Consider the following 22,038-nt stretch of genomic DNA (forward strand, 5'->3'; position numbering starts at 1 on the left):
ATTAACGAACGCGTGGGCGGACCCACGCAGGCGCTTCCCCATCCTAAAGGATGATGTGCACCACCTACACCAATCAACACACAGGCCACACTTCCACACAAACCACCCGCAACCCCACCGCAAACTACCACACCCCACCAACCCTACACCAGCCACCCGCAATCCCACCGCAAACAACCACACCAATCCACACCAACAGACACTACACCCCAAACTCACACCACCCAGGGAGCCCGGAGACCGGCGCGCAGACCCGCGAGACCCCAGCCCGTACGCCTACACATGCGCTTCAGGTGAGGCACCGCGCGCTGCCGCCAACCCACCGCAACTAACCCAAGCGACACCCACACACGAACCTGCCGCCACAAACAACTACTACCCCAAAACAACACCCGCCACCTGCAACCCTACCGCAAACTACCACACCCCACCAATCCAACACCAGCCACCCGCAATCCCACCGCAAACAACCACACCCCACCAATCCACACCAACAGACACTGCACCCCAAACACACACCAACCAGGGAGCCCGGAGACCGGCGAGACCCCAGCCCGTACGCCTACACATGCGCTTCAGGTGAAGCAACGCGCGCTGCCGCCAACCCACCGCGACTAACCCAAGCGACACCCACACACGAACCTCCAGCCACAAACAACTACTACCCCAAAACAACACCTGCCACCCGCAACCCTACCACAAACTACCACCCCCACCAAACCAACACCAGCCACCCGCAATCCCACCGCAAACAACCACACCCCACCAATCCACACCAACAGACACTACACCCCAAACTCACACCACCCAGGGAGCCCGGAGACCGGCGCGCAGACCCACGAGACCCCAGCCCGTACGCCTACACATGCGCTTCAGGCGAGGCACCGCGCGCAGCCGTCAACCCACCGCGACCAACCCGAGCGACTACCACACGCACCACCAGCCACCCTACCACAAACCACACCCAGCCAATCCACACCAACAGCCACCCTACCACAAACAAACGCCCCCCACCAACTCACTCCCCGACCCCAGCACTGCTACTCCCGCCACTACTAACCGTATCCGCCACCCGCGCAACACCCCTCAACAGCCCGACCACCGACCCGAAACACGCCGGCCGCACTCCAAACCCCAAACCCCCGGGGGCCCGCACTCCGTCTGCCGCCTCCGAAACTCAAGGCCTCGAAGCGCCACGAACTGCGAGCGCCCCGCCGAGCTGCACTCTCAAGTCCGCCCCTACCCTCTGGCCCTCCCTCGCTCGGGGGTGGCGGCTGGGTTGCTCCAAGCCGGAATCAGGACTTAAGCCAGGTGTTAAGAGCCATTAATTGTTAAATTAGAAATGGGGCGGGCCAAACGTGAATGACACTGACATCATCACCGCCTTTTGGAAAAGTGTCCCGCAAAAGGATCTCAAAATGTTGGCCATCCTACAATATGGTAGTATTAATAACCCTTTTGGTGTCTCATTTCAAGACACCAATACTAGGTAACTCATGTTGGTTCGCAGCATACATTACTGGAATGGTAAAAGATTTGAATAAGGCTTTATGGCCTTTGGTTAAAGTCACATCCCAGTTTCAATCATTTGTATGGCGGAGAGGAGGGGCGGAGCACACCTTGCGTTTCCGCCACCTTCCTTCCACCTTACAAATGCTTAAGCATTTGCACCAGCATGGATTTTCATGCCTGTGCAAATATTAATTCACGATGGGGTCTGCGCCAGTTTTATGCTCTACCATAAAGCAGGCAGACCGCAAAGGGATCCATTGTACCTGCTGTGAGCACCACTTGGCATACAAGCATGTCAAGAGGCCAAATTATTAATTATAAATTAGCTCTTCTAGGTATGTTAAGATTTTTTCCTCGTACAGTCCTTTTTCAAAGTTCTATCCATGCTGCCTGCACAGGGCCACGAGTACAGACATAAAAGATGGATTCCGCAAATCCACCGAAGGAAGTCGCTTGTAACTTTTGCTATCCGACTGTTGCCAGCTTTACTCCGGATCCTGTAGTTTCCGCTCGGGTTGAGACCGCAAGATGGAATTCGCGTGCTGTAACAACATCACGTGATGCTGTAGGACTTACGTTGAATTGAACGTAATGCGTCATGCACGTGATGAGGTTGGACGCGTTGCTAGGGCCGTTCCTAATGGAACAAGTCGCTGCCTTTAGAACACCCCTCCCACGTCCCACACTATGGCAGTAAGTATTGTATTTACCCTCTCATTGAAGGAGCGTAACAGTGGTCCTTGCTGGGTTGTCAGCGTATGCGGGCAGTCATTATAAGGCGTGGATGAGACACTGCAGCTTTGTTTCATGATGCTTGTTTGTTTTGGGCGAGCGAGGCAGTAATGTTATGCTGGATGTTTAGCTCTGCGTGTTAGCATCTGTCCAACTTTTGATACAATAGTTCAGTTCAGAGTATGATGATAGGTGTCCGGTTCACACAAACTGCGGCTCTTGCAAAAAAGCATCTCCCATTGTTCTGTACTGCACATCTCAGCAGAGAAGACAATGGAAATTAAATCGGACTTGCTCGTGTCGTGTTACCCCTCAAAATGCACCGTTTTCACTCCAGCAGAATACATGTTTTTCACCCCGTCAGAAATAGCATATTATGCATAAATATACCATTCTAACTATTTACTGGATTTGATCGCTGCAAAGCTCTTCCCTTCAGTTTAAGGGACACAAATTGCTGAGTGACTTCTAAAAGTGTGCTGGTGGGCGCGGTGTCTTCGTTGTCCACTCTGTCACCTACTTTGCTGCTTAATGCAAAGAAGCACCCTTACCGAGTCCAGGGACGCAGCTTGTGGACAGTCGTGGGCAGTGCCGGTCCTAGGATTTGCGGGGCCAATTGTGTCAAATTAAGTGCGGGTGTGTGGAGACAGCGCGATCTTGCAATATCTCACGGCCCACGGAGGAAGAAGCCTATGTTGTTGAACGCAATGGGGTTTCAAGGACAGCGCATCTTTGCCAGTCTAAAGGCCATACCAGTGGATGACGACGACATCTACAAGGAGGCAACCCGCCGCATAGTGAGGAGGTTCACCAATAAGGAGAACGTGGTGCTACACAGGCTGAGGTTCTACACCCGTAAACAAGAAGGGAACAAGCCGTGGACGACTACATCACCAGGATGAGGGAGCTGGCATCCCTATGCGCTTTTGGGGAAAAAACACAGAGCAAGTCATCTGCGACATGCTGGTCGTTCACACAAAGTTCAGGACAAGTTCATCCAAGAAAAAGAGGTGACCCTCGACAAGGCCATCCAAATTGGCACGGCAGAAGAAGAAACCTCCAGCAGACGCAAAGAAGCAGAAGCCACCTGCCAGTGCCTGAACTCACGGCGCTGCAATGGAGAGGGCGCAGAGATAAGCAGTCCCGTGACAGCCCCAGAGACAAAGGCCCTAGACAAAAGGATTCGCCGAAATGCTACAGATGTGCCAGCACCAAACACATGGCGAACGATCGCGACTGCCACGCCAGGAACAAAGAGTGCTCCAAGTGTGGACGCATAGGTCACATGGCCCCAGCATGCACGTGGCGGGAAAAAAATGTCTCCTGCGTCGATGGCGACCGTGCTTCAAGTGAAGATGACGAGCTACAGGACAGACCTATGGTCATCATGGTCAACGCCCTTCACGCCAGGAGAAAAAAGCCTCACTGCACCATTAAAGTGGACGGCATGGAAACACGCGTCATGGCCGACTCAGATCTCACAATCCTTCCTATCGACACGTACAAGGAGATGGTGGGACAAGCAAGAGTGGAAATTAGAATGACCAGGCAAAAACCGACAGTTTTCGGAGGTGCAACTGTCGATCTACTCGGCTACATCAAAGCCCAAATTGAGTCAAAGGCAGGTCCACCACCACCAAGGTGTACTTCTCGTCCAAAGGCCCCGCCGTGCTCGGATGGTACGATCAACACAGGCTCAGTATAAGCTGGACCCCAGCACCCCGGAACAGGTACTCGTGGTCTCATCAGGAGCAGCGCAAAATTTCGGAGAAGTCTTTCCAACCCTGTTATCCGAAGCCCCGGGGAAAGTGAGGAACTACGTCCACAAGATCGTTCTAAAACACAATTCAATGCCGGTGAAACATAAAGTCAGACCAGTACATGCCACGGTGAGAGCAGCGTTAGAAGCCCACCTCCGGAAGATGGTCGAAGAAGGAGCCATCGAAACAGTGGAATCCTCCGAGTGGCTGGTCCCAGTGGTCCTAGTAAAGAAGAAATCCACCAATGACCGCAGAATATGCATCAACCTGAGAAGTTTGAACCTAGAGGTTGTTACCGACAGCTTCCCGCTCCCCAGCATCAGCGAAATTGTGCTCATGATGAAAGAAGCAGCAATCTTCTCGAAGCTGGACATGCGTGACGCTTATCACCAGATCCCATTGCACAAAACTTTGCGCCCCCTAACAGCGTTCATCACCCCCTTCAGCACATTTCAATACACCCCATGCCGTTTCGGTTGTCTTCGGCAGCTTCCGCATTCCAGAGGATGATGAACTCACTATTAAAAGGAGTCGCAAATGTTTCATACTTTCAGGATGACATCCTTGTGTATGCCAAGGACAATGAGACCCATGATAAAGCCCTCAGAGCAGTCTTGAGCAAGCTCCAAGAAGCAGGCGTCCATCTACGCCATGAGAAATGTGCTTTTGGAGTAAGCGAGGTAGAGTACCTTGGGTACCGCATCTCAAGAGAATGGGTGAGCCCCAAGAAGAACCTGCTGGAGGCCATAACAGACACCCCAGCCCCGATGTCTCGTGAAGAATTACGCTCGTTCCTGGGCCTCGCGGAGTACTACACAAAATTCGCCCCAAGGTTCTCCGAAACCACATCCCTCATGAGGGAACTCTTGAAGAAAGGGGCAACCTACTCCTGGGGCCAAAGCAAGACAAAGCCTTCTCCGAAATCAAAAGAAGGATTCTACACGCACCGTGCCTGAAACCATTCAACCGTGATTGGGACACCTGCATCACAATGGACGCTAGTGCGTACGGATTGGGGGCCACGCTGACCCAGAGGAAAGGCGACACAGAAAACATGTTAGCATGTACGTCTAAAGCCTTGTCGTCAGCGGAGAAACATTACTCCACCATAGAAAAAGAAATGCTTGCATGTGCCTGGGCCGTCGACTACTTCCGATCTTACGTTTGGGACACGAAATTTAGATTGGTCACTGACCACAAACCCCTCATTCACATGTTGAGCCCAGGGGGCACCAAGACTGCCACCCCAAGGCTGGCCAGGATCGCTGCAAAGCTTCAAGAGTACACTTATGAGATAGCCCACATTGCTGGCTGGAAAAATGTGCAAGAGGACTGCATGTCCATGCTCCTGAACCACAACGCCCCTGGGACCACATTCCTGGAAGATGAATGTGTCGTAGCCTCAATAAGTGACTTGCGGAACGGCGAGTACATGGACCTGAGCGAGCGCCGCTGGCACGAGGAGTACGAGATGGACGATGCCCTACGGCGCGTAGCAGCCTGGGTCCGCGAAGGATGGCCTGATGAAAGAGCAATCCCTGAAGGCCTACGTCCCGAAAGTGAGCAACAAAATCACCACCATGAACGTTCTCATTCTGAGAGGCGACCAAGTGATCCCGCCTGGCGGAATCCGCAAGGTGATATTATGCAGAGCACACTCAGGCTATCTGGGGTGCAACATGACCAGATGCAGGATACGCGACACATATTGGTGGCCCGGCATGGATCAGGACATACGGCAGATGGTCGAAAGATGCCACGAATGCACAAACAACGACAAACGCCTGTCGGTGAGACAAGCACCCATGTTGCCCACCAAAGTCCCAAAAAAGGGGTATGGCGCAAATTAGGGTTGGACTTCATCGGGCCGCTGGACAGCATGTCCCCCAGAACAAAAATATGGGATAGTCACGGTTGGTTACTTCTCTAAGTGGATCGAAGTTGACTTCACTTCGGACATCACCACGAACACAGTCATCAAAGCACTTACCGCCATATTCCAGGGCAAAGGCCTCCCCGAAAAAATTGTGACGAACAACGGGGTTCAGTTGGTCTCGCGAGAAATGGAGACATTCCTGAAACTTAAGAATGTTCGACAGCGGAGGGCAAGCCTCTACCATCCACAGGCCAATGGGCTCGTCGAGCGGGCAAACTTCTTCATCAAAGGCGCGCTGCAACTGGCGCACGCTTCGGGCCTAGACCCGTACAAGACTGTCAAGGAAGCCGTCGCGGCCCACCACATCACTCCCAACGCCATCACTGGTGTTTCACCGTTCCATCTGCTAAGGGGGAGAAAGGCAGCATCCACACTGGTGCCATCCTGGCTCCACCAAGTGAGGGCTGACAAAGACGTGGACATGAAAGACGTCTTTCGTATGCAACGGAACAAAGAAGCCATGAAAGCTCAAGGAGACACACGCTGAGCCGCTTGCCACACAGAGGTTAACAAAGGCGATGTGGTGAAGATACGCCTTCCCCACAAAGACACTACGACCGGCTCCAAATACAGTAGCCCCATAGAAGTAATTGCGAAAGGGTCTAACCACATCTGCACCAGTGACAGAATGAAATGGAATCTAGAATGGGTGGCCATGTACTGCAGGAAGGAATCCTTCGAACAACCACGGTGGGAAACCGGAGAAGTCCAAGACCAACAAGAGTTGCCCGACAACCTTCGCCAGTCAGAAAGAGATACACCGGAGTCACCCTACCGTGACAAATTCTCAGGCAACAACTCCTCAACCCCACTCTGGGAGTCACAGCGTAAGGCAAGATGAGGAGAACCTGATCCACCCGCATCTCCCCACGAGTGCTCCCGCAACCCTGCCTTGCTCCAAGATCAAGGCAGACCACAGAGAGAGAAAAGAAAACTCAGCAAGTTTGCAGACTTTGTCATGGAATGACCATCCATCCTTTTCCCATCAAAGGAGGTGTGTGGAGACATTGCGAGAACACGGGAGCGCGATCTCGCAAGATCTCACGGCCCACGTCACCGCGAGGACCCGTGCTTGCTGAGAGAACGTTGGCGGGGCGCCAGTGAGCAGTCCACCCCAGCACTGCTCCTTATGAGGAGAATACTGAACTACAAGCCACAAGGGGCCATGGACCTTGGCTTCCAGGAGCGTAACTCCCATGCCACAGGAGGCCTCATGGGGGCCCTGGAAGCCTTCTGAGTGCCACCAAGTGCACACTCTGCCTCCAGTGAAGTTAACTGGGAGGCACCTGACTGCAGCTGTGAGTACTGTTTCTGCCCATGCATGGACAACAAGTTATCGGCCCTTTTTGTAACTCTGCAATAAATATAGTTAGAAGCACTCCAGGCGTCCTGTCATCCTTTAAGGCCACTACAGGGTCCCCTTAATTTGCATTTGAAAACACCACAGAAAGAGACATCACAAGATGAGGACCACTACGTATGTAGGCAGCAGCGAAAACATGGAAATCTGAGGAGCATCTCCAATAACTACACTAGCAAAGAATAAAAGGGGCCCACCTCCTTAAGCCCTACAATTTATAATGAAAGATTCCAAAGAAAACAAAATCCAAACATGAGACGTGCGCTTTAATGACACTTTTATATGTTCTTGTGGGTACGCGTCTGCATTGGAAACATTACAACCTGGTGTGAAATCCTAGTAGATGAACACTTGAGCAAGCAAACTATTTTTTAAAGCTGGCCTCAAAAACACAGAACTAGGGTTGTGTCTACCCTTGAAAAAAGTGGATGGACGCTGTCCACCCACTATCGACTTGTGCCCTGAAAATCAGTACAGGACCAGAACCAGAGAAAATATCCCCTCCAGTGTCCAGGATGACTACCTCTGTTGTCACATACTTGGTAAATATTCATGGCTCACTTGCATGCTTCATATATAATGTGAGGAAAATGTTGCATTTTACTTAAACGCTTTTTGGCTTGGGAAATATAAACATGTGGAAATAAGGCAAATAGCTAAATCAGTTTTGTGCAATATGTTTAGTTGTGCTGGAGGAAGGCACATATTTTAAGTAGCCAACTGCTTCTTTGCATGCACTTTCAAAATAAAAATGCCCCTTTGCAGTTCTTAACACAACAATGGTCTCTTAAATAGGCCCTCAAAAGTAAATTGCACCTACTTTAAATACTCTGCTTTAAGAAAGAAGGGGATCAGCAGTGCTTATGAGGCCCACAGCGCCTCTCACTAGAAGAAACAAAAGGGATCCAAACCTCAAGGGACAGCTGCTTTTGAATAGGTTATTCCGGCAAGCTTCCCCGTCATCATGTTGACGGCAGCAAGCTTAGGGACTCTGAGCACACGGCCCACGCTCCAGCCCACAAGAGGGAATCAACAGCTCCCTCAGCGCGGGGCACTAGCAGGCACAGGGCCAAGTGAAGCCACACATGCTGCACACGCTTAGCGCCGGGCTTGGCCGTGTGGCAGACGCAGCTTTTGGTGCCTGGTGGGGCGGAAAACTCCTGAAGGGGCACCATCATCCGAAACGATTCATGGGTGAGCCCGGAGGTGTGAATGTTATCAGTGAAGGGTCCTAAGTGTTTCTTCAAATTAGCGCGAGTGACCGACGGAACACTAAATAATTAAGAAGGGTTTGGTGCAGGGCTGGACTGTCTTACAGGGAATCCTGGAGATTTCCCGATAGATCTCTACACCTGGGACTCTTTTGTGTGGCGATAAATTGTATTTCTAAATGTTCTCATAGGAAAAGGTTTGGTCTTGCTCAAAATAAGTAAAATGGAGTCACTTTGAAAAAGATTTCAAGGCGCTCTTTTGGTTCCCAGTCTACCCCAGGTTCGAGGAGCTGTGGGGGTTGGGGGTGTTTATAAGAAATCTGTAGAGAAGGGGCGGATATGAAGGGGGTCACAACATGGCCTTCACCTCTGGGTTACCTCTCGGTACCGAGAGTAAGAGACACCATACCTAACGCAGGAAGTTTTCAGGAATGGTTTGAGGCTGGTCTTGAGTGGATAGGACAGCTTTTTAGGGCGGGTACCTTCAACATAACTGACCTTGAGGAGGCCCTAGGCATAGGTAAACTCTCAGTATTCTTGTACTCGCAGCTAAAAAATACTGTTATCACTGTAAGCCTCTGTTTAAGCATAGTTTCAGTATAAGCAGGGATGGGTCAACAGCAAGATGTCTATAGAGTAATCAAAATGTTTATCCTTTATGGGAACATCATTCGTCAAGGTGTGGAGGGAATCATATGTGGGTATTCAGAAATCATTTGGAGCTTGGTTGTAGAGTGATACTGACCTTGGTACTACAACTAATTACAAGGCTTCAGGTGTTGGCGTTGTCATTAAAGTCTTGAAGGCAGGGAGTATATGCTGGTAAAAAGTTAAGAGTGAAGGTTGTTTATTGGCTTGTTCATATCCATTTTTGTGATAAATCAGTCAAGCTCCACCAGAATGTGAGAGGGAGGGTCTTCGGTTTTCTAGCTTATGGCGGGCTCCATTGTTACTATACAGGTAGCAAGCGCCCCTCTCTAGAAAGAACATGAGCTCCAATGTTGTTTTTGTACATTTAGGATTATTGATCTTGTGTACATTTTCTTACCTCTTTCTTAAGGTGATTTATATATCAGTGATGTGCTGTGGTTGACCATTTCATGGAAGTTGCCGACATTACAAAGTTACTCCAGGCTTTTGCAAAGTAGTTTTCTGTTTGCAGAGACACCTGGTAGGGGGGGAGAAGGCTAAAAAGGATAGGTTTAAATCATTCTCATGAGTGATGTAATTGAGTTAATACATGGATTCACTATTGTTGAGGTTATATAAGGTGGCAGAGATGATAATGTCCAACAAACCAAATGCCTTTCTTATTCAATTTTGCCACTATAGACCTTTTTTGTTGGTATTGATTTTTGAAGGCCTTGCTTAGTAATAGTGAGATATTGAGTCATTTTTTTCTGGTGCTTGTCAGAGTGGTTTTGGTGGACTGCTGAAATACTGTTTGAGTTTAGGGGCAAACTTCATACAGTGGAATGCTTTAAGGGGTAAAGGCGCAAAAAGAATTTGAGCTAGAGACGTTTTTATTGACTTCAATGTTCGATATTTAAGAGTTTTGCTTGCATAAACATGGTAGATCTGAAAGTGGGGGAATATACCATTCCTTGTTACATTTTTGTGTGCCCGCAGTATTGTGGAAAGCAGTCTATAAATGTCTAAACAGAGTTTCTCTGGTAACTGTAGTAGTACATTGTGCATAATTGGTACAAGATTACTAGGGATAGCTCCATTTTACATTTGGAATAATTGTATCCAGGTTGGGGGGGGGGATATGCAGCAGCCGTTAGTCCATTTTTATTTCCCTCTGTGACGAATCTAGAGAATGTGTCTCCTCTCCAGGGGGGGGCATCCCCTATGTGACTGGGTGGTGAGCCCGCTAAGCTTAACACCCCCTAAAGAACAGGGCAAGCGGGATGCCACTGGGGTGACCTCCAACTTAGAGGACTTGCCATCCCTGACTAGGGATATGTTATACCCCCTTCCCCTCAGACTACAATAGGTTTGTTGGTTAGATGGGTATTGACATATGTACTAAGTTGTCAATTCATATACCAAAGTTTGTTGTGGTTTCTGACTTTGTTCAGTCACGATCCTCAAACCTACCCGGAGAATGCGACATGAGGCCCCCATCCCCCACTAGAAAGTGAAAGAAGAACCCATCCACATCTTTTGTAAGGGAACAGAGAATACGGCAGAGCCACAAGGGAGGATGTTCTTCATTGGAAGTGTGGCCTGGAGCAACGAGCTGGCATCTGACGTGGTGCTGCAACCGTGGCGGAGCCAGCAGAAGGCCAAGCAAGCTGCAGCAAAGGAGAAATAAACTCTGTGCAGCTGGCTCAGCGGTGGGAGCTGGAGCCCTCGAACAGCCAGATGCAGATCCGCAATCAAAACCCTGCTAGTAACGGGTGGGAAAAGAGAATCTCTGACAGAAGAGGAAAGCAGAAGAAGGGAGACCACACAACCTCCTCAACATACCTCCCTGGAGAAGCACTGCTTGAAAAGTATAAAAGTATGCTGTCGCTCAGGCCTGGTTTTGAGGTGGGGTGAGAACCACATAAAACCGAAATGGGCTGGGAACCAGATAACCCTGAGGTGGGGTGAGAACCAAAGAAGACCAAGGTTAGGTGAGACCCAAACGACTCCAAAGTACAGTGGGAATAGAACACCCCGGGGTAAAAATCAATCAACCACAAGTCGGAGTGAAAACCAAATAGCCCCAAGGCGGGATACGAGTCACTCAGCCCAGAGCAAGCCCAAAGAGAGGCAACACCCAACGTGGGGTGTGAAAACCCGAGACACCAGGGATGGGTATCCAATAGAAAGAGTTGAAGGAGCAAAATAAGAATCCTTGGAATGGAAGCACCAGTGACCACTGGCAACAAGATTTACAAGTCTCAATAACCCCAAGCTTATCAGATGCTTGGGACTAGTACAAAGTGTATGATAAACCAGAAGAGAGCAAACATTGATCCCAAGTACAAAGAGAACAAGGGAAGAAAGAATGATGCTTTAAAGTGAACTCCCAACCCAAGGCGGGCAGAGGTGAAAGAGAGATTAGGGGCTGAGCAAACAGGTTCAAGTGCCCCTTTTTCTTGACACATAATAGGGAGTCAGAAACCAACCACCATTGAAGCATTGGGCAAGAGGCCATCGCTTTAATTTTGCCGTTAGCACCCCGGGTTACCAAAACAGCAAGCCGGGATGCTAAAAAGAAAAAGGTTTTTCATTCCTACAACGGGACGCATTTGGTGTCCCGTTGTAGAAGGTAAAACCTTTACCAACATGGAAAGAGAAGGCGGGGCTCCGTAAGGAGCCCCTCTTCCCTTTCCATGGCGGCCATTCTGTTCAGAGAGGAAGGTGCGGCTGCTGCGACGAGTGCAGCAGCAATAAGGTAAGTTTTGGGGGGGTTTAAAAATATGAAAAGGGGGTGGGAGGGTGGTGGTGGTTGCCGGCCGTCAGGCAGATTGGAATGAGGGCTTACACCGGCTATTCAAGCCTGCGTTCCTAGCCACCTGATTTGCTGGCTCCCCCCTGCTAGGTGCCAATGTTGGCCTCTTTTCTGTTTTAGTGGTAGGGACAGGAATACGGTTAGATTAGTTTTGTAGAGGACGGGCAAACTTTGTTGTAGGACATCCCGACGAGCTCCCTTTTGACTTCTTCCCTTTAGGATAGGGCCAAGGCTAACAGGGTCAGATAGGATTATTTTGAATAAAGAAACACGTAATGCAAAGTGGTACCATGTGTTTCTCCTGATTCTTATTTATCGCACATGATCAACTTCTTTTTAACTGTCTGATGTATTGTAGGTTTGATGCCATATAACGATAGGATACCAGATTGTTTAATGGCTTTGTGGTTCCAGTTAAAACCTATACCCTCAATGTCTTGTTTCAAACAAGTTGGAACAAGGACAATAACTTTAGTTCATATGCTGAGAATAGGCCTAAGTAACTATGTGGGCTGGATACTGGAGAAGGTTGCTGTGCTCAGCAATATTGAAGTTATTATCACTAGATTTCATACTATTAACTTACTCTAATCTCTTCAGGGCCTGGCCTACTTCGGGATATGGAACTTTCCTACATACACTGTGTTGTTATAATACTATTAACGTATTCATGGTCATATTTAATTTCCTGCAGTGGTTGGGTTACCATCACCAAGGCATCCTTAGTGCGTTCTCTAGGAACGGCAGGCCAGACCTTAGGGGAAACAAACAGAGATTGAAATTCAGATTGGATGAGCAGAAGCATGAGCAGAAGCTTAAAGAAAGTCTAGGGCTTTGGACCCCAACCAGTAAGCAGTAGCTAGTACTTGGCATGCTGCAAATCTACCTTCGACACTGGACAGAAATCATAACTTTTTTTTCATCATTATATGTGGACAGTTATGCTTTTAAATGTATTCTAGATTTGATCTAATGCTCTTTGTTGTACACATCCACAAACACACAAAGGTAATGTTGCACATCTATGTTTACATTAAACTAGTTGTCCTGAGGTCTCCGGTCCACAGTAATAGTAAATCCCTTCTTGCCCTCCCAGTTTTTTAAATATTTTCTATATATCACTTTAATCTAAAGCGCTTTACATAGGGCATATTTACATACATTACTATTATTACCCAATCATAATTGGTACTCATTTATCGACCTCGGAAGGATGAAAGTCTGTATTGGCCTTGCTGGGCTTTGAACCTGCAACCTGCAGATCAAACACAGATCACAGCAATTTATTTGCAATGGAACATCGGAAGAAGGAGAGAAATCATACAGAAAGCCATAACCCAAGGACTGAAAAAAGCATTTCTTGCCACAGTGTCTGGACCTGGCCTCCAACTGAAACACGTTGGAATCAAGATGTTCGGTCAAGATGCAAAAAAAAAAACAGTCTCTTGGAATCTGAGTTTTTGAAGCATTAGGGGGTGACGAGAGGCAGAAAGAAAGCAGTGCATACTTAAAAATGCCCAGCTTCCCCCAGTAGAGTTGGCGTTAACATCTTTTTTGAGAAAAAAGAGAAGATACTGGTTGAATGTGGTCTTTTTGGTCCAAACAGACCATCACCATTCTTTCCTTAAGACATAGACCATCTTGAAGAAAGTAAATCGGCGTCCATAAATTAGGACGTATTGCCTTTTAATTTATTAAAAGGAAAAAACATTTATACGTTTTCTTTACAACAAACGGGGTCTTCGAAAACCACGGAAAAGCAATTTGTGTTTGTTGTACGGCTCATTTTTGTATCAGACGCTTTATCTCTTTTGATAAAATATGATTGCTTTATCAGAGAATTTTGCATTTGTAGGGATTAGAGATTGTAATTGCTCAAGGATATTTTCTTTTAGAAATGGTAGAGAAAGGGCCATTAAAAGTCAATATATTCACAAAACGTGGAACAGGGACAGGGCCTCTTCACAGTACCTTAAGTCCTTGTCTTTGGTGCTCAACAGCATTGAGCCAGGCTTCTGCGGCCGAACCAATGTTGAGACGTTAGAGTTGATGTGATCCCACTGGTGGTCGGTATCAACTCAGTTTGTAGGTGTGGGCCCCGTGGGTCGAGTCAGCTTTCAAGCTGGTCAAAATGATAGTTTGCTACAGTTTTGCCCAGCAGTCGAGTCAACAGCAAAACAATGGTTCAGTTTGGGCGAGTCGGTGTGCATGATAGGCAGGCTCGATGGCTTTTAGTAGGTTGAGTCATTGCTTAACTTTAGTTGATGCATGAATTAGGTAAACGGACTGCACCAATACCTATAGTTGAAATTTCCCTATGGTTGTATAGAACAGGATCGGCAATCAGCAATCGGCTGGAAGCAAGCAATCCAGCATTTGCTCAATATTAGAAGGGGCTTAGTCACCTAACCAGGGAATCCACATAACTCTTATAGGCGTCCCAAGGACTGAAACACCTATGGACAATATAAAGTCAAAACCAATATCAAATGTATTCCATACAAAGTAGCATTGAAAGATGTTTTCCTCCTGAAGAGCCTACCATACAGGATGGTGAAGCATGTGTAGAGGAAAGCAAAGACTGATGAAGAGAGCGAAATCTGGCACTGAAAAGCTGCAAAAACTGCCTCCTCAAGAGTACAAGAAAACACTTAAAAGGCTATAATATCACAAATTTTAAAAACAAGGCAGCAAAATCTGAATACCTAAGATTCGACTAAAAAAAATCAGATTCAAACATTATGAAGCAATAAAAACAGACTTTTCAAAATTGTACTATCAGTATAATCTTTTTTTGGATTACTACCTTCTATACAACCATAGGGACATTTCAACTATGGGTATTGGCGCAGTCTGTTCACCTCATTCTTGCATCAACTAAACTCATGGTTATTGTGCAGGCACAATACAAGAGCACAACTTGCGACAACCAATTTTTCTTATCAAGTGTCAAGGATTTTTTCGCCAATGGCCTGTGTGAGGTGCAGCCGTCTATGAGGTCAGAGGTGGACTCCGGGGACGGATGCCAGATCAGCCTTTTTCTCCTTTTGCCTGCCCCTGGTCTTACCGCGGCTACCTGTTATCATGCCACATGGACGGTTAGTGACTGCTGGTTACTTTAGCTCTGCTACTTCCATGTCTGTTGACTTCAAAGGGACTCCAGTGGTCAGCACTGTAGGGGGAGTGTGGCTTTGTTATGCGAGTGCTACCTTTTGGAAGTACCGGTTCCCACAAGACCTCCTGGGGAGTGTTCATGTGCCCTTAGAGGAAGGTTTGCCTCACTCTGGGGAATCAAACAAGGCAGCATCCTGCCCGCTGTCCCACGTGGCAGTTGTGGAGTCATAAGGCCAGATGGCTAATACACATCAGCCTTGTCTTAGCATAGCAGTGTCTCTGGGCTATGCTATGAAATCTATGGCTTATATTTACAGTTTAACGTGCCACCATGCTACACAATTATTTTTTTAATCAGAGGTGCATACAATCAAAAGGCCATCTCAGCCTGTTGGAACTTTGTGTTCCAGCAGCTGTCATGAATGCACATGACCTTTGTACCTGCCCTGTTGCCATTGCAGGGATGGTGCTGTAGAGGTCAGTAGACCGATAGCAGTGGCGCATTAAGGCACTATGCTTTTTGGTATGGAGCGTTATCAAAGGTTGGGTGTCAGAATTACCAGCACCGTTTAAATACTAAAAATCAAAATAAATAAGGCTTTTACACCCTCACAGATGCATTCTATCACACTGCCAGTAACTGAAAATGCTTGAATCATGGAGATAGACCAGGGAGGAATACACAATCCCGGGGTGGTAAACAAGAGTGGGTGTTGATTTTGAGGAGTCACAGGATCTTGTCGCTTCTCCCGAGAGGGAGCCCTTCCCTGTGAGGCTAGGGAGGTGAGCATATGAAACATTCCTCCTAGGGATGGTGGTAAGTGGGACCTCACAGGCAGAGACTCCCCTCTTGGGGATAAGGACCCCCTGTTCCATGAAAGAACTTCCTGCTTCACTTTCCTAAAAGCCCCTCAGACCCACACTGCATCAGAAGACACAACCTGAACAGACCACGTTTTGCTATTGTAATACAACATTCAGTATTCAAACCCAAGACAAATCCACTGTGGAGGAGTAATGCTAATCACTCCTCCATGGCAAGTACAGAACACTATGAAGATTGTGAACCAGAGAGTAGTAAAAGATTATTTCAGGGGAAAAAGGACAAGGATCCTCCGCTGGGGAGTACATAGCTCCGATGCCTAAAAAGTAAAGAAGGACTTGCATTAGGGAGTCATGTTCACTGTGTGTGGTTGTGTGTGTGTATGGTTGCGTGACCTCGACGAGGTGTACGGTGTGGTCCGACATCATCCAGCAAAATACTCTGCAGAGCTGCGGAGAGCAAAGCAGAGAACATAAGGAAGATGCTGGAAGCATTTATCGGCACATCGTGATCACGACCCCACAGGAAGAACCTGTGACCCCAACCTGACAAGCTAGAGGTAATGGGAATGATGGGGGCCATGGTCAGGTGCTACACAGTAAAGAGTGTGTCTAATACTGAGGGACTCCTCATACTCGTCCCAAAAACTGAAAGCAGCAGGGAGTATAATGAATACTAAGATGTGAAAGCGGCAGAGAATCTAACAAATTCCGACAGACTCATCATATTTGTCCCAGTAACTGTGACAGTAGCCAAGAGCATAGCAAATACCAAGGGACTCATACTAGTTCCATTAACTGTGAAAGCAGCAGAATATATAACGACTAGCGAGAGACTTCTCACTCTCATCTCAGTGATGACAAAAGCAGTAAAGATAGTGAAGAAAGTCAAAATACTGGTAATGCCTGTTTCAGTGGTTGGGAATACCAAGACACAAGCAAAGAAGAGTCTACATGTTGGTTCCCATAAGTGGAAGTGCTTAGAAAATAAAACAGCGGTAAAAGGGACCGGCAATACCGGTCTCTGTGGAATGGGAGACTGTGAAACAAGTACAAGTGAGAGTGACATAGATGCAAAAACAATCCAGAGGAGTAGAGGCCAAGACCCTTGTGGGGAAGCAAAGAGCTGTCAATAAGTTGAGTCGGGATACCTGAGAGACCGTGGAAGAGTCCCCTTAAGGAATTAAAGAAACTAATTAACTACATCAAAAGGAACTATCTGCAGATAGTCTATCAAGACTGAGAAGGCCTGTTCAGGAGAAGTGAGTTATTTTCCTGGAACCCCTTTTTTGTTTTGGTGGTGGATGCAATCCTTTCTTTTATTAGTTGTAGGATCAGCGTATGGTAGTTTTTGGACGAGGATGGACTATTTTGTTTTGAACTACCTCACTGACGACGAGCACCATAGTTAGATTTGTTAGGTAGGACGAAACCCCTTTTTGTTAGGGACAGATTGGCATTTTTGTTTATGTTTTTATGTTTTATTTATTTAGTTTGAATAAACCTTTAAAAAAAGTAGACAAAGTAACACACGAAAAAAAAAAAATGTTTGGAGAATAAAATCACTGGTAGAAATGCCAGCGCTTTGTCTGCCTCCTTCTTCTGACCTATCACAGGATTAACCAATCAGAATCACTTTTAGAAAATACTCGACAGCCTCATTGGTATGAAGTAGGCTTGGAAGCCTTAGTTAGTGTCTTGGGCACAGAAGAAGCCGACAATCCTTTCATTTGAGGGGAGATGCTGAAGGGTGGAGTAATGGATGGACTGCTACCTGGAGGAAGGCAGTGACAACCTGGAGAGGCTGGAAAGAGAGGAGGAGCTGTTCAACCCGGGAAACCCCTGAGAAGGAAGGCTGACCAGTGAGATGCATCCTGGGAGAACTGAAGAGCGTGAGACTTTTAACCAGCAAACCGCCCCTCGGAGAAGCAAAGTAGAGGACCCATGCCTCTGATAGGAGGGCAAGAGAATATAAGCCTCCTGAAAATTTCATTGATATGGGGGCAGGGACATGTCCATTAAACCTAACCATCCCAAGATCTGTGAAGAGACCTGTTAGGAATTCTGAAATCCCAAGATCTATGCAAGGGACCTGTGGTGAATCCTGAAGAAAGCAAAGGTCCATGTTGAGAATTCGGAGAAGTTTACTGTCTAAGAGTTACCAAATCTTCCACTAAGCAGGAAAACCCTGAAGGCGGTGAAAAGCCCACCAACAGTGATAATCAAGCGCATACAAGCTTGAAAAAGTGAAAACTGTGATACAGGTGGTAGTGGTTCGAAGAAGCAGGGTGAAAGTAGAGAGACTAAAGGAAAGTCCAGATTGAGAAGCTTTTGAAGGAACCTTCCCAGGAACATTTTATTCATTTGGTTTTGATTAGTGTAGAGATGGGCATTTGAGTCTAGGAGGAAGACTTTGGCCACATCTTCAAAGATTTGTTTTGCTAGCTTAGGGTAGCCTAAAGGCTAAAACACTTCTTAAGAGTAGGTTTAGGACTTTTCGGGGAAGGCGTCAGTCACATCCTATGGAACATTATTTGTAGAATAGGGAGTCCCATGGAAGGGAGGGAATGAGAGTCAGGGGGTGAATTCAACATCTCTTAAAGATAGGTTGATCTCACTGACTGATTTTTAAAAAAAAAATCATAGGGAAATTAAAGAATGTGTTATTAGACTCGCATTTATGGTTTAGATCATCGTCTATGGGCACAGCAGAACAGTATTTGAACTTCACTGTAATCATAGACTGGTGTCAAGCAGGCTTGGCTGTACTTGGCATTGTATTGTATTGTTTATTTATATAGCGCCTATACACAGGAAAGTGTTTCAAAACACTCAAGGAGGGTTGGGAACAAGGGGAACAAACGACAGTCGTTCAGAGCCCTTTAAATTCTGAGACGATAATAGTCTGCACAGGCAGAGTAAGTGCGTAAAAAGACATTTAACCGTTGAGACACAGCAAATGGACCTGACAGCGATTCTGCAGTTTTACCAGTGCAATTAAAGGGAGAAGACAGGGGAGAACAGACAGACGATCTTCAGGCACGTTGCATTTGGATTGTGCAAGTGCAAGGCAAGGGCATTCATGGACCTGTCTTTGGCCTTTGATAAGAAAAGAATGCCTACTAGCCTCACTACTTTTCAGTCTTTATGGAAAAGGGGTGGAAAGGCACCTTGTGTGTCTAACACAGGAGATATCGGGAGATATCCCTCCTTTCCTTCTACTCTCCCGCTCGCCCCCTCCAATCAGCTGACCACTTCCTACTCAATGTTCCTCCTCCTCCTTGCGCCCCTTCCCGATTCCGTTCTTTCCAGCTCCTCGCCCCCTTCCATTGGAACTCTCCACCTCTACCTATACGCTCCATCTCCTCTTACTCTTCCTTCCACTCTTCCTTAAAATCTGTCATGATCTCTGCTTCCAAAAGGTCAGGGTTTTCCCAACTCCCTTGGAAGCAGATCCATAACCCAGGTTCCGAGGGCCAACCAGTCCCAATTGGGACCTTTTGGACCCAGTCCTGGCGCCAGTGGCACCAGGCTCATAAATGTGCCCAGTCCCAGCGCTGGAAGCGCCGGGCTCATGATGCTTGGGTGGACTTACCTGCAGCAGACCATGCTGCTTACTTGCCTGCCAGCTGAGCCTCTGATCCTCTTCTGTTTGGAACTACTTTTCCTGTTGGGTGGGGCAGGAGCCACTCCCTAGATTCAGAACACTGGAACTCTTCTGGAAAGCAGGAACTCTTTTCTTACCTAGGCGTGGCTGTGGAAGGAGACACCTAAGCACTACAGGAGGCTATTTAAACCACACCCGGTGGATGAATCTTGCTTTGCGTTATTCTGCATCCTCTGCAGCAGAACGCTCATCGTGTCTTCTGCATTGGATCCTGGGCCTAAGGAAAAAGGCTTACCATCCTGAATCCAGTCTTCAGCAACACCTATAAAGACAAGAAAGAACAGGTTAGCATTCCGGCATCTGAAAGACAAAGGCTTACCTACTCTTCGTGCGCTCCGGAGGTCTTCACACTGCATTCCGGCATCTGAAAGACAAAAGCTTACCGACTCTTCGCACGCTCCGGAGGCCTTCGGCTCTGCATCCTGCATCTGAAAGACAAAACAAGGTGCGTTTAAAGACATTGGGGAACTTTGATACTCACGTGCCATTACTCCTTTCCACATCAACCCCAGTGGGTATTCCGGCACCCTGCAGCCGCTCCGAACTCGTACCTGCAAAATAAAAGACAGTTAGAGCGCATCGTGAAGCAGGCAACAAGCGCTTACTTACGTGCTTCCAAGCGCTTCTATTCATCATACAGACTCCATCTTCAACTCACTTCAGCCCGTCATCCGCCATCGCCGGAACCTGCAAAACAAGAGACATCATTGCTAAAGACTTTAAAGACAATAGAATTACTTGAAACTTACCGTTCGTGCAGTAAACGACGGACAGCAGTCCTCTGAAGTCAAGAGGCCTGCTCCCCTTATCCAGTGAAGAAACTGGTTACAGCACCCTGCCCCGAGGCAGATGGAGAGCTCGGCATTCACTTACCTAAGGTGAGAGCGTTAACCTTTGGGGGTCTACAGGAGAGCAAAAAAGGGAAGAGATAGGGACACCCCAATAACCCCAGTTCATTAATCCCATATTTTCTGTCTGCAGACATCTTACTCTTGAAGTCAGGCATACAGTGCACAGAGGTCCAGCCCAAAGAGCCAACCGGGTGCTACACATCACCTTTGAAGATACGGTAGTCGCCCAGTCAAGACCGGCGCCTCTGCGAGAATCAGGTGAGCGTTACAGAACGCAAAGCCTACCGCAAAACTCTCGCCCAGGCGCTATGGAAACCTCGGATACTGACCATCTAGCCCGGTTACTTGGGGAACTAAGGGCAGAAGTGCATGCAGCTCGTCAGGAAACGAATGCTCTAAGAAGGGAACTAATTATTTCCAAGGAGAGAACAGACGGTCTTGCTAGACAATTGCTACAGTCACAAGCCGGACAAACCCCGTTACCCGCATCAGGGGCAAATCTTCCTTCAACATCCTCTATGAATCCAGTGCAGATCAACCTACCTGGGAATGTACCTCTGGCTCCGCCCGAACGATTTTCTGGTGACCCAAAGAGGTTTGCAGTATTTATCAATCAGTGCCGGTTGCACTTCTTATGCCGGCCAGCAGCCTTTCCAACTGATCAAGCTAAAGTAGCTTTTGTACTTTCGTACCTTAGTGGCAATGCGGCAGACTGGTCGATCCCTCTAGTTAATCAAGATGATCCGGTTCTCCATGATTTTCAAGCCTTTCAGCTTAGTATGGAAAAACTGTTCGCAAGACATTCACAGGGGCAGGCCTTGGACAATGAGCTTCTTTCGTTGCGACAGGGTAATCAAGACCTTTTGGCTTATATTGCATCTTTCAATAGACTAATAGTGGAAACTCAATGGCCTGAGGACAAAAGGATTACGCTGTTTTACAGAGGTCTACGTGGAGAGCTCAAAGACGTTTTAGCCCAAGTAGTGAATCCCCCACAAGACTGTTCGGATTATATAGACTTGGTCGTTCAAATAGATCATAGACTGCAGAACAGGAAGGCCGACCGTTCCAAGTTTGATGCTCCAGTATTTTCCAAACCGCCAACTCCTTCCAAAGGAGTAGACTCCGGGGAACCCATGCAAATCGGGGGTCTGAAAGGTCCTCTAACACAAAAGGAGCGGGAAAGGAGAAAACAGTTGCAATTATGCCTATATTGCGGAAACTCAGGGCACTTTCTTCGAGACTGTCCGGTGAAACCTGCCAAGAAGGCAGTAGGAGCTGCAGTTACCAAAGTTACAAACTCTGAGCAGGGAAACGACCTCGCCCGACAAGAATAGAGGTCCTCTTGCCGAGCGTGAAAACCAGTTCCGTGACCTCGCATTTCGTGATACCTATGGTCCTCATTAGCCCTGATAATCCGGATCGATTACATGCAATTGAAGCTTACGTCGACAGCGGTGCCATCGGCAATTATGTGGATCATGAAATGGTTTTGAGGATGAATCTAACTCTTTGTCCCAAGGCTGTAAAGGACGTCATTACTACAGTGGATGGTACGGAGATAGCCTCCGGGCCAGTAATGCATACCACTCAAAAGGTGACGCTAGTAAGTCAAGATGGACACC

The 22,038-nt window shown here is 47.6% G+C and overlaps 1 protein-coding gene across 1 annotated transcript in view; it reads left to right on the forward strand.

The window, feature by feature from the left end:
• Window positions 1-2,117: 2,117 nt before the first annotated feature.
• Window positions 2,118-22,038, forward strand: part of LOC138581020 (uncharacterized) — a 220,449-nt gene continuing 200,528 nt past the window's right edge. Inside the window, exon 1 of the mRNA XM_069652034.1 lies at window positions 2,118-2,205. Within this exon, the coding sequence (XP_069508135.1) occupies window positions 2,200-2,205 (6 nt within the window). The 5' untranslated portion in view covers window positions 2,118-2,199. The remainder of the gene's footprint in view (window positions 2,206-22,038) is intronic.

The sequence above is a fragment of the Ambystoma mexicanum genome, chromosome 3p, assembly GCF_040938575.1.
Source record: "Ambystoma mexicanum isolate Mex_15411 chromosome 3p, UKY_AmexF1_1, whole genome shotgun sequence".
Taxonomy (NCBI): domain Eukaryota; kingdom Metazoa; phylum Chordata; class Amphibia; order Caudata; family Ambystomatidae; genus Ambystoma; species Ambystoma mexicanum.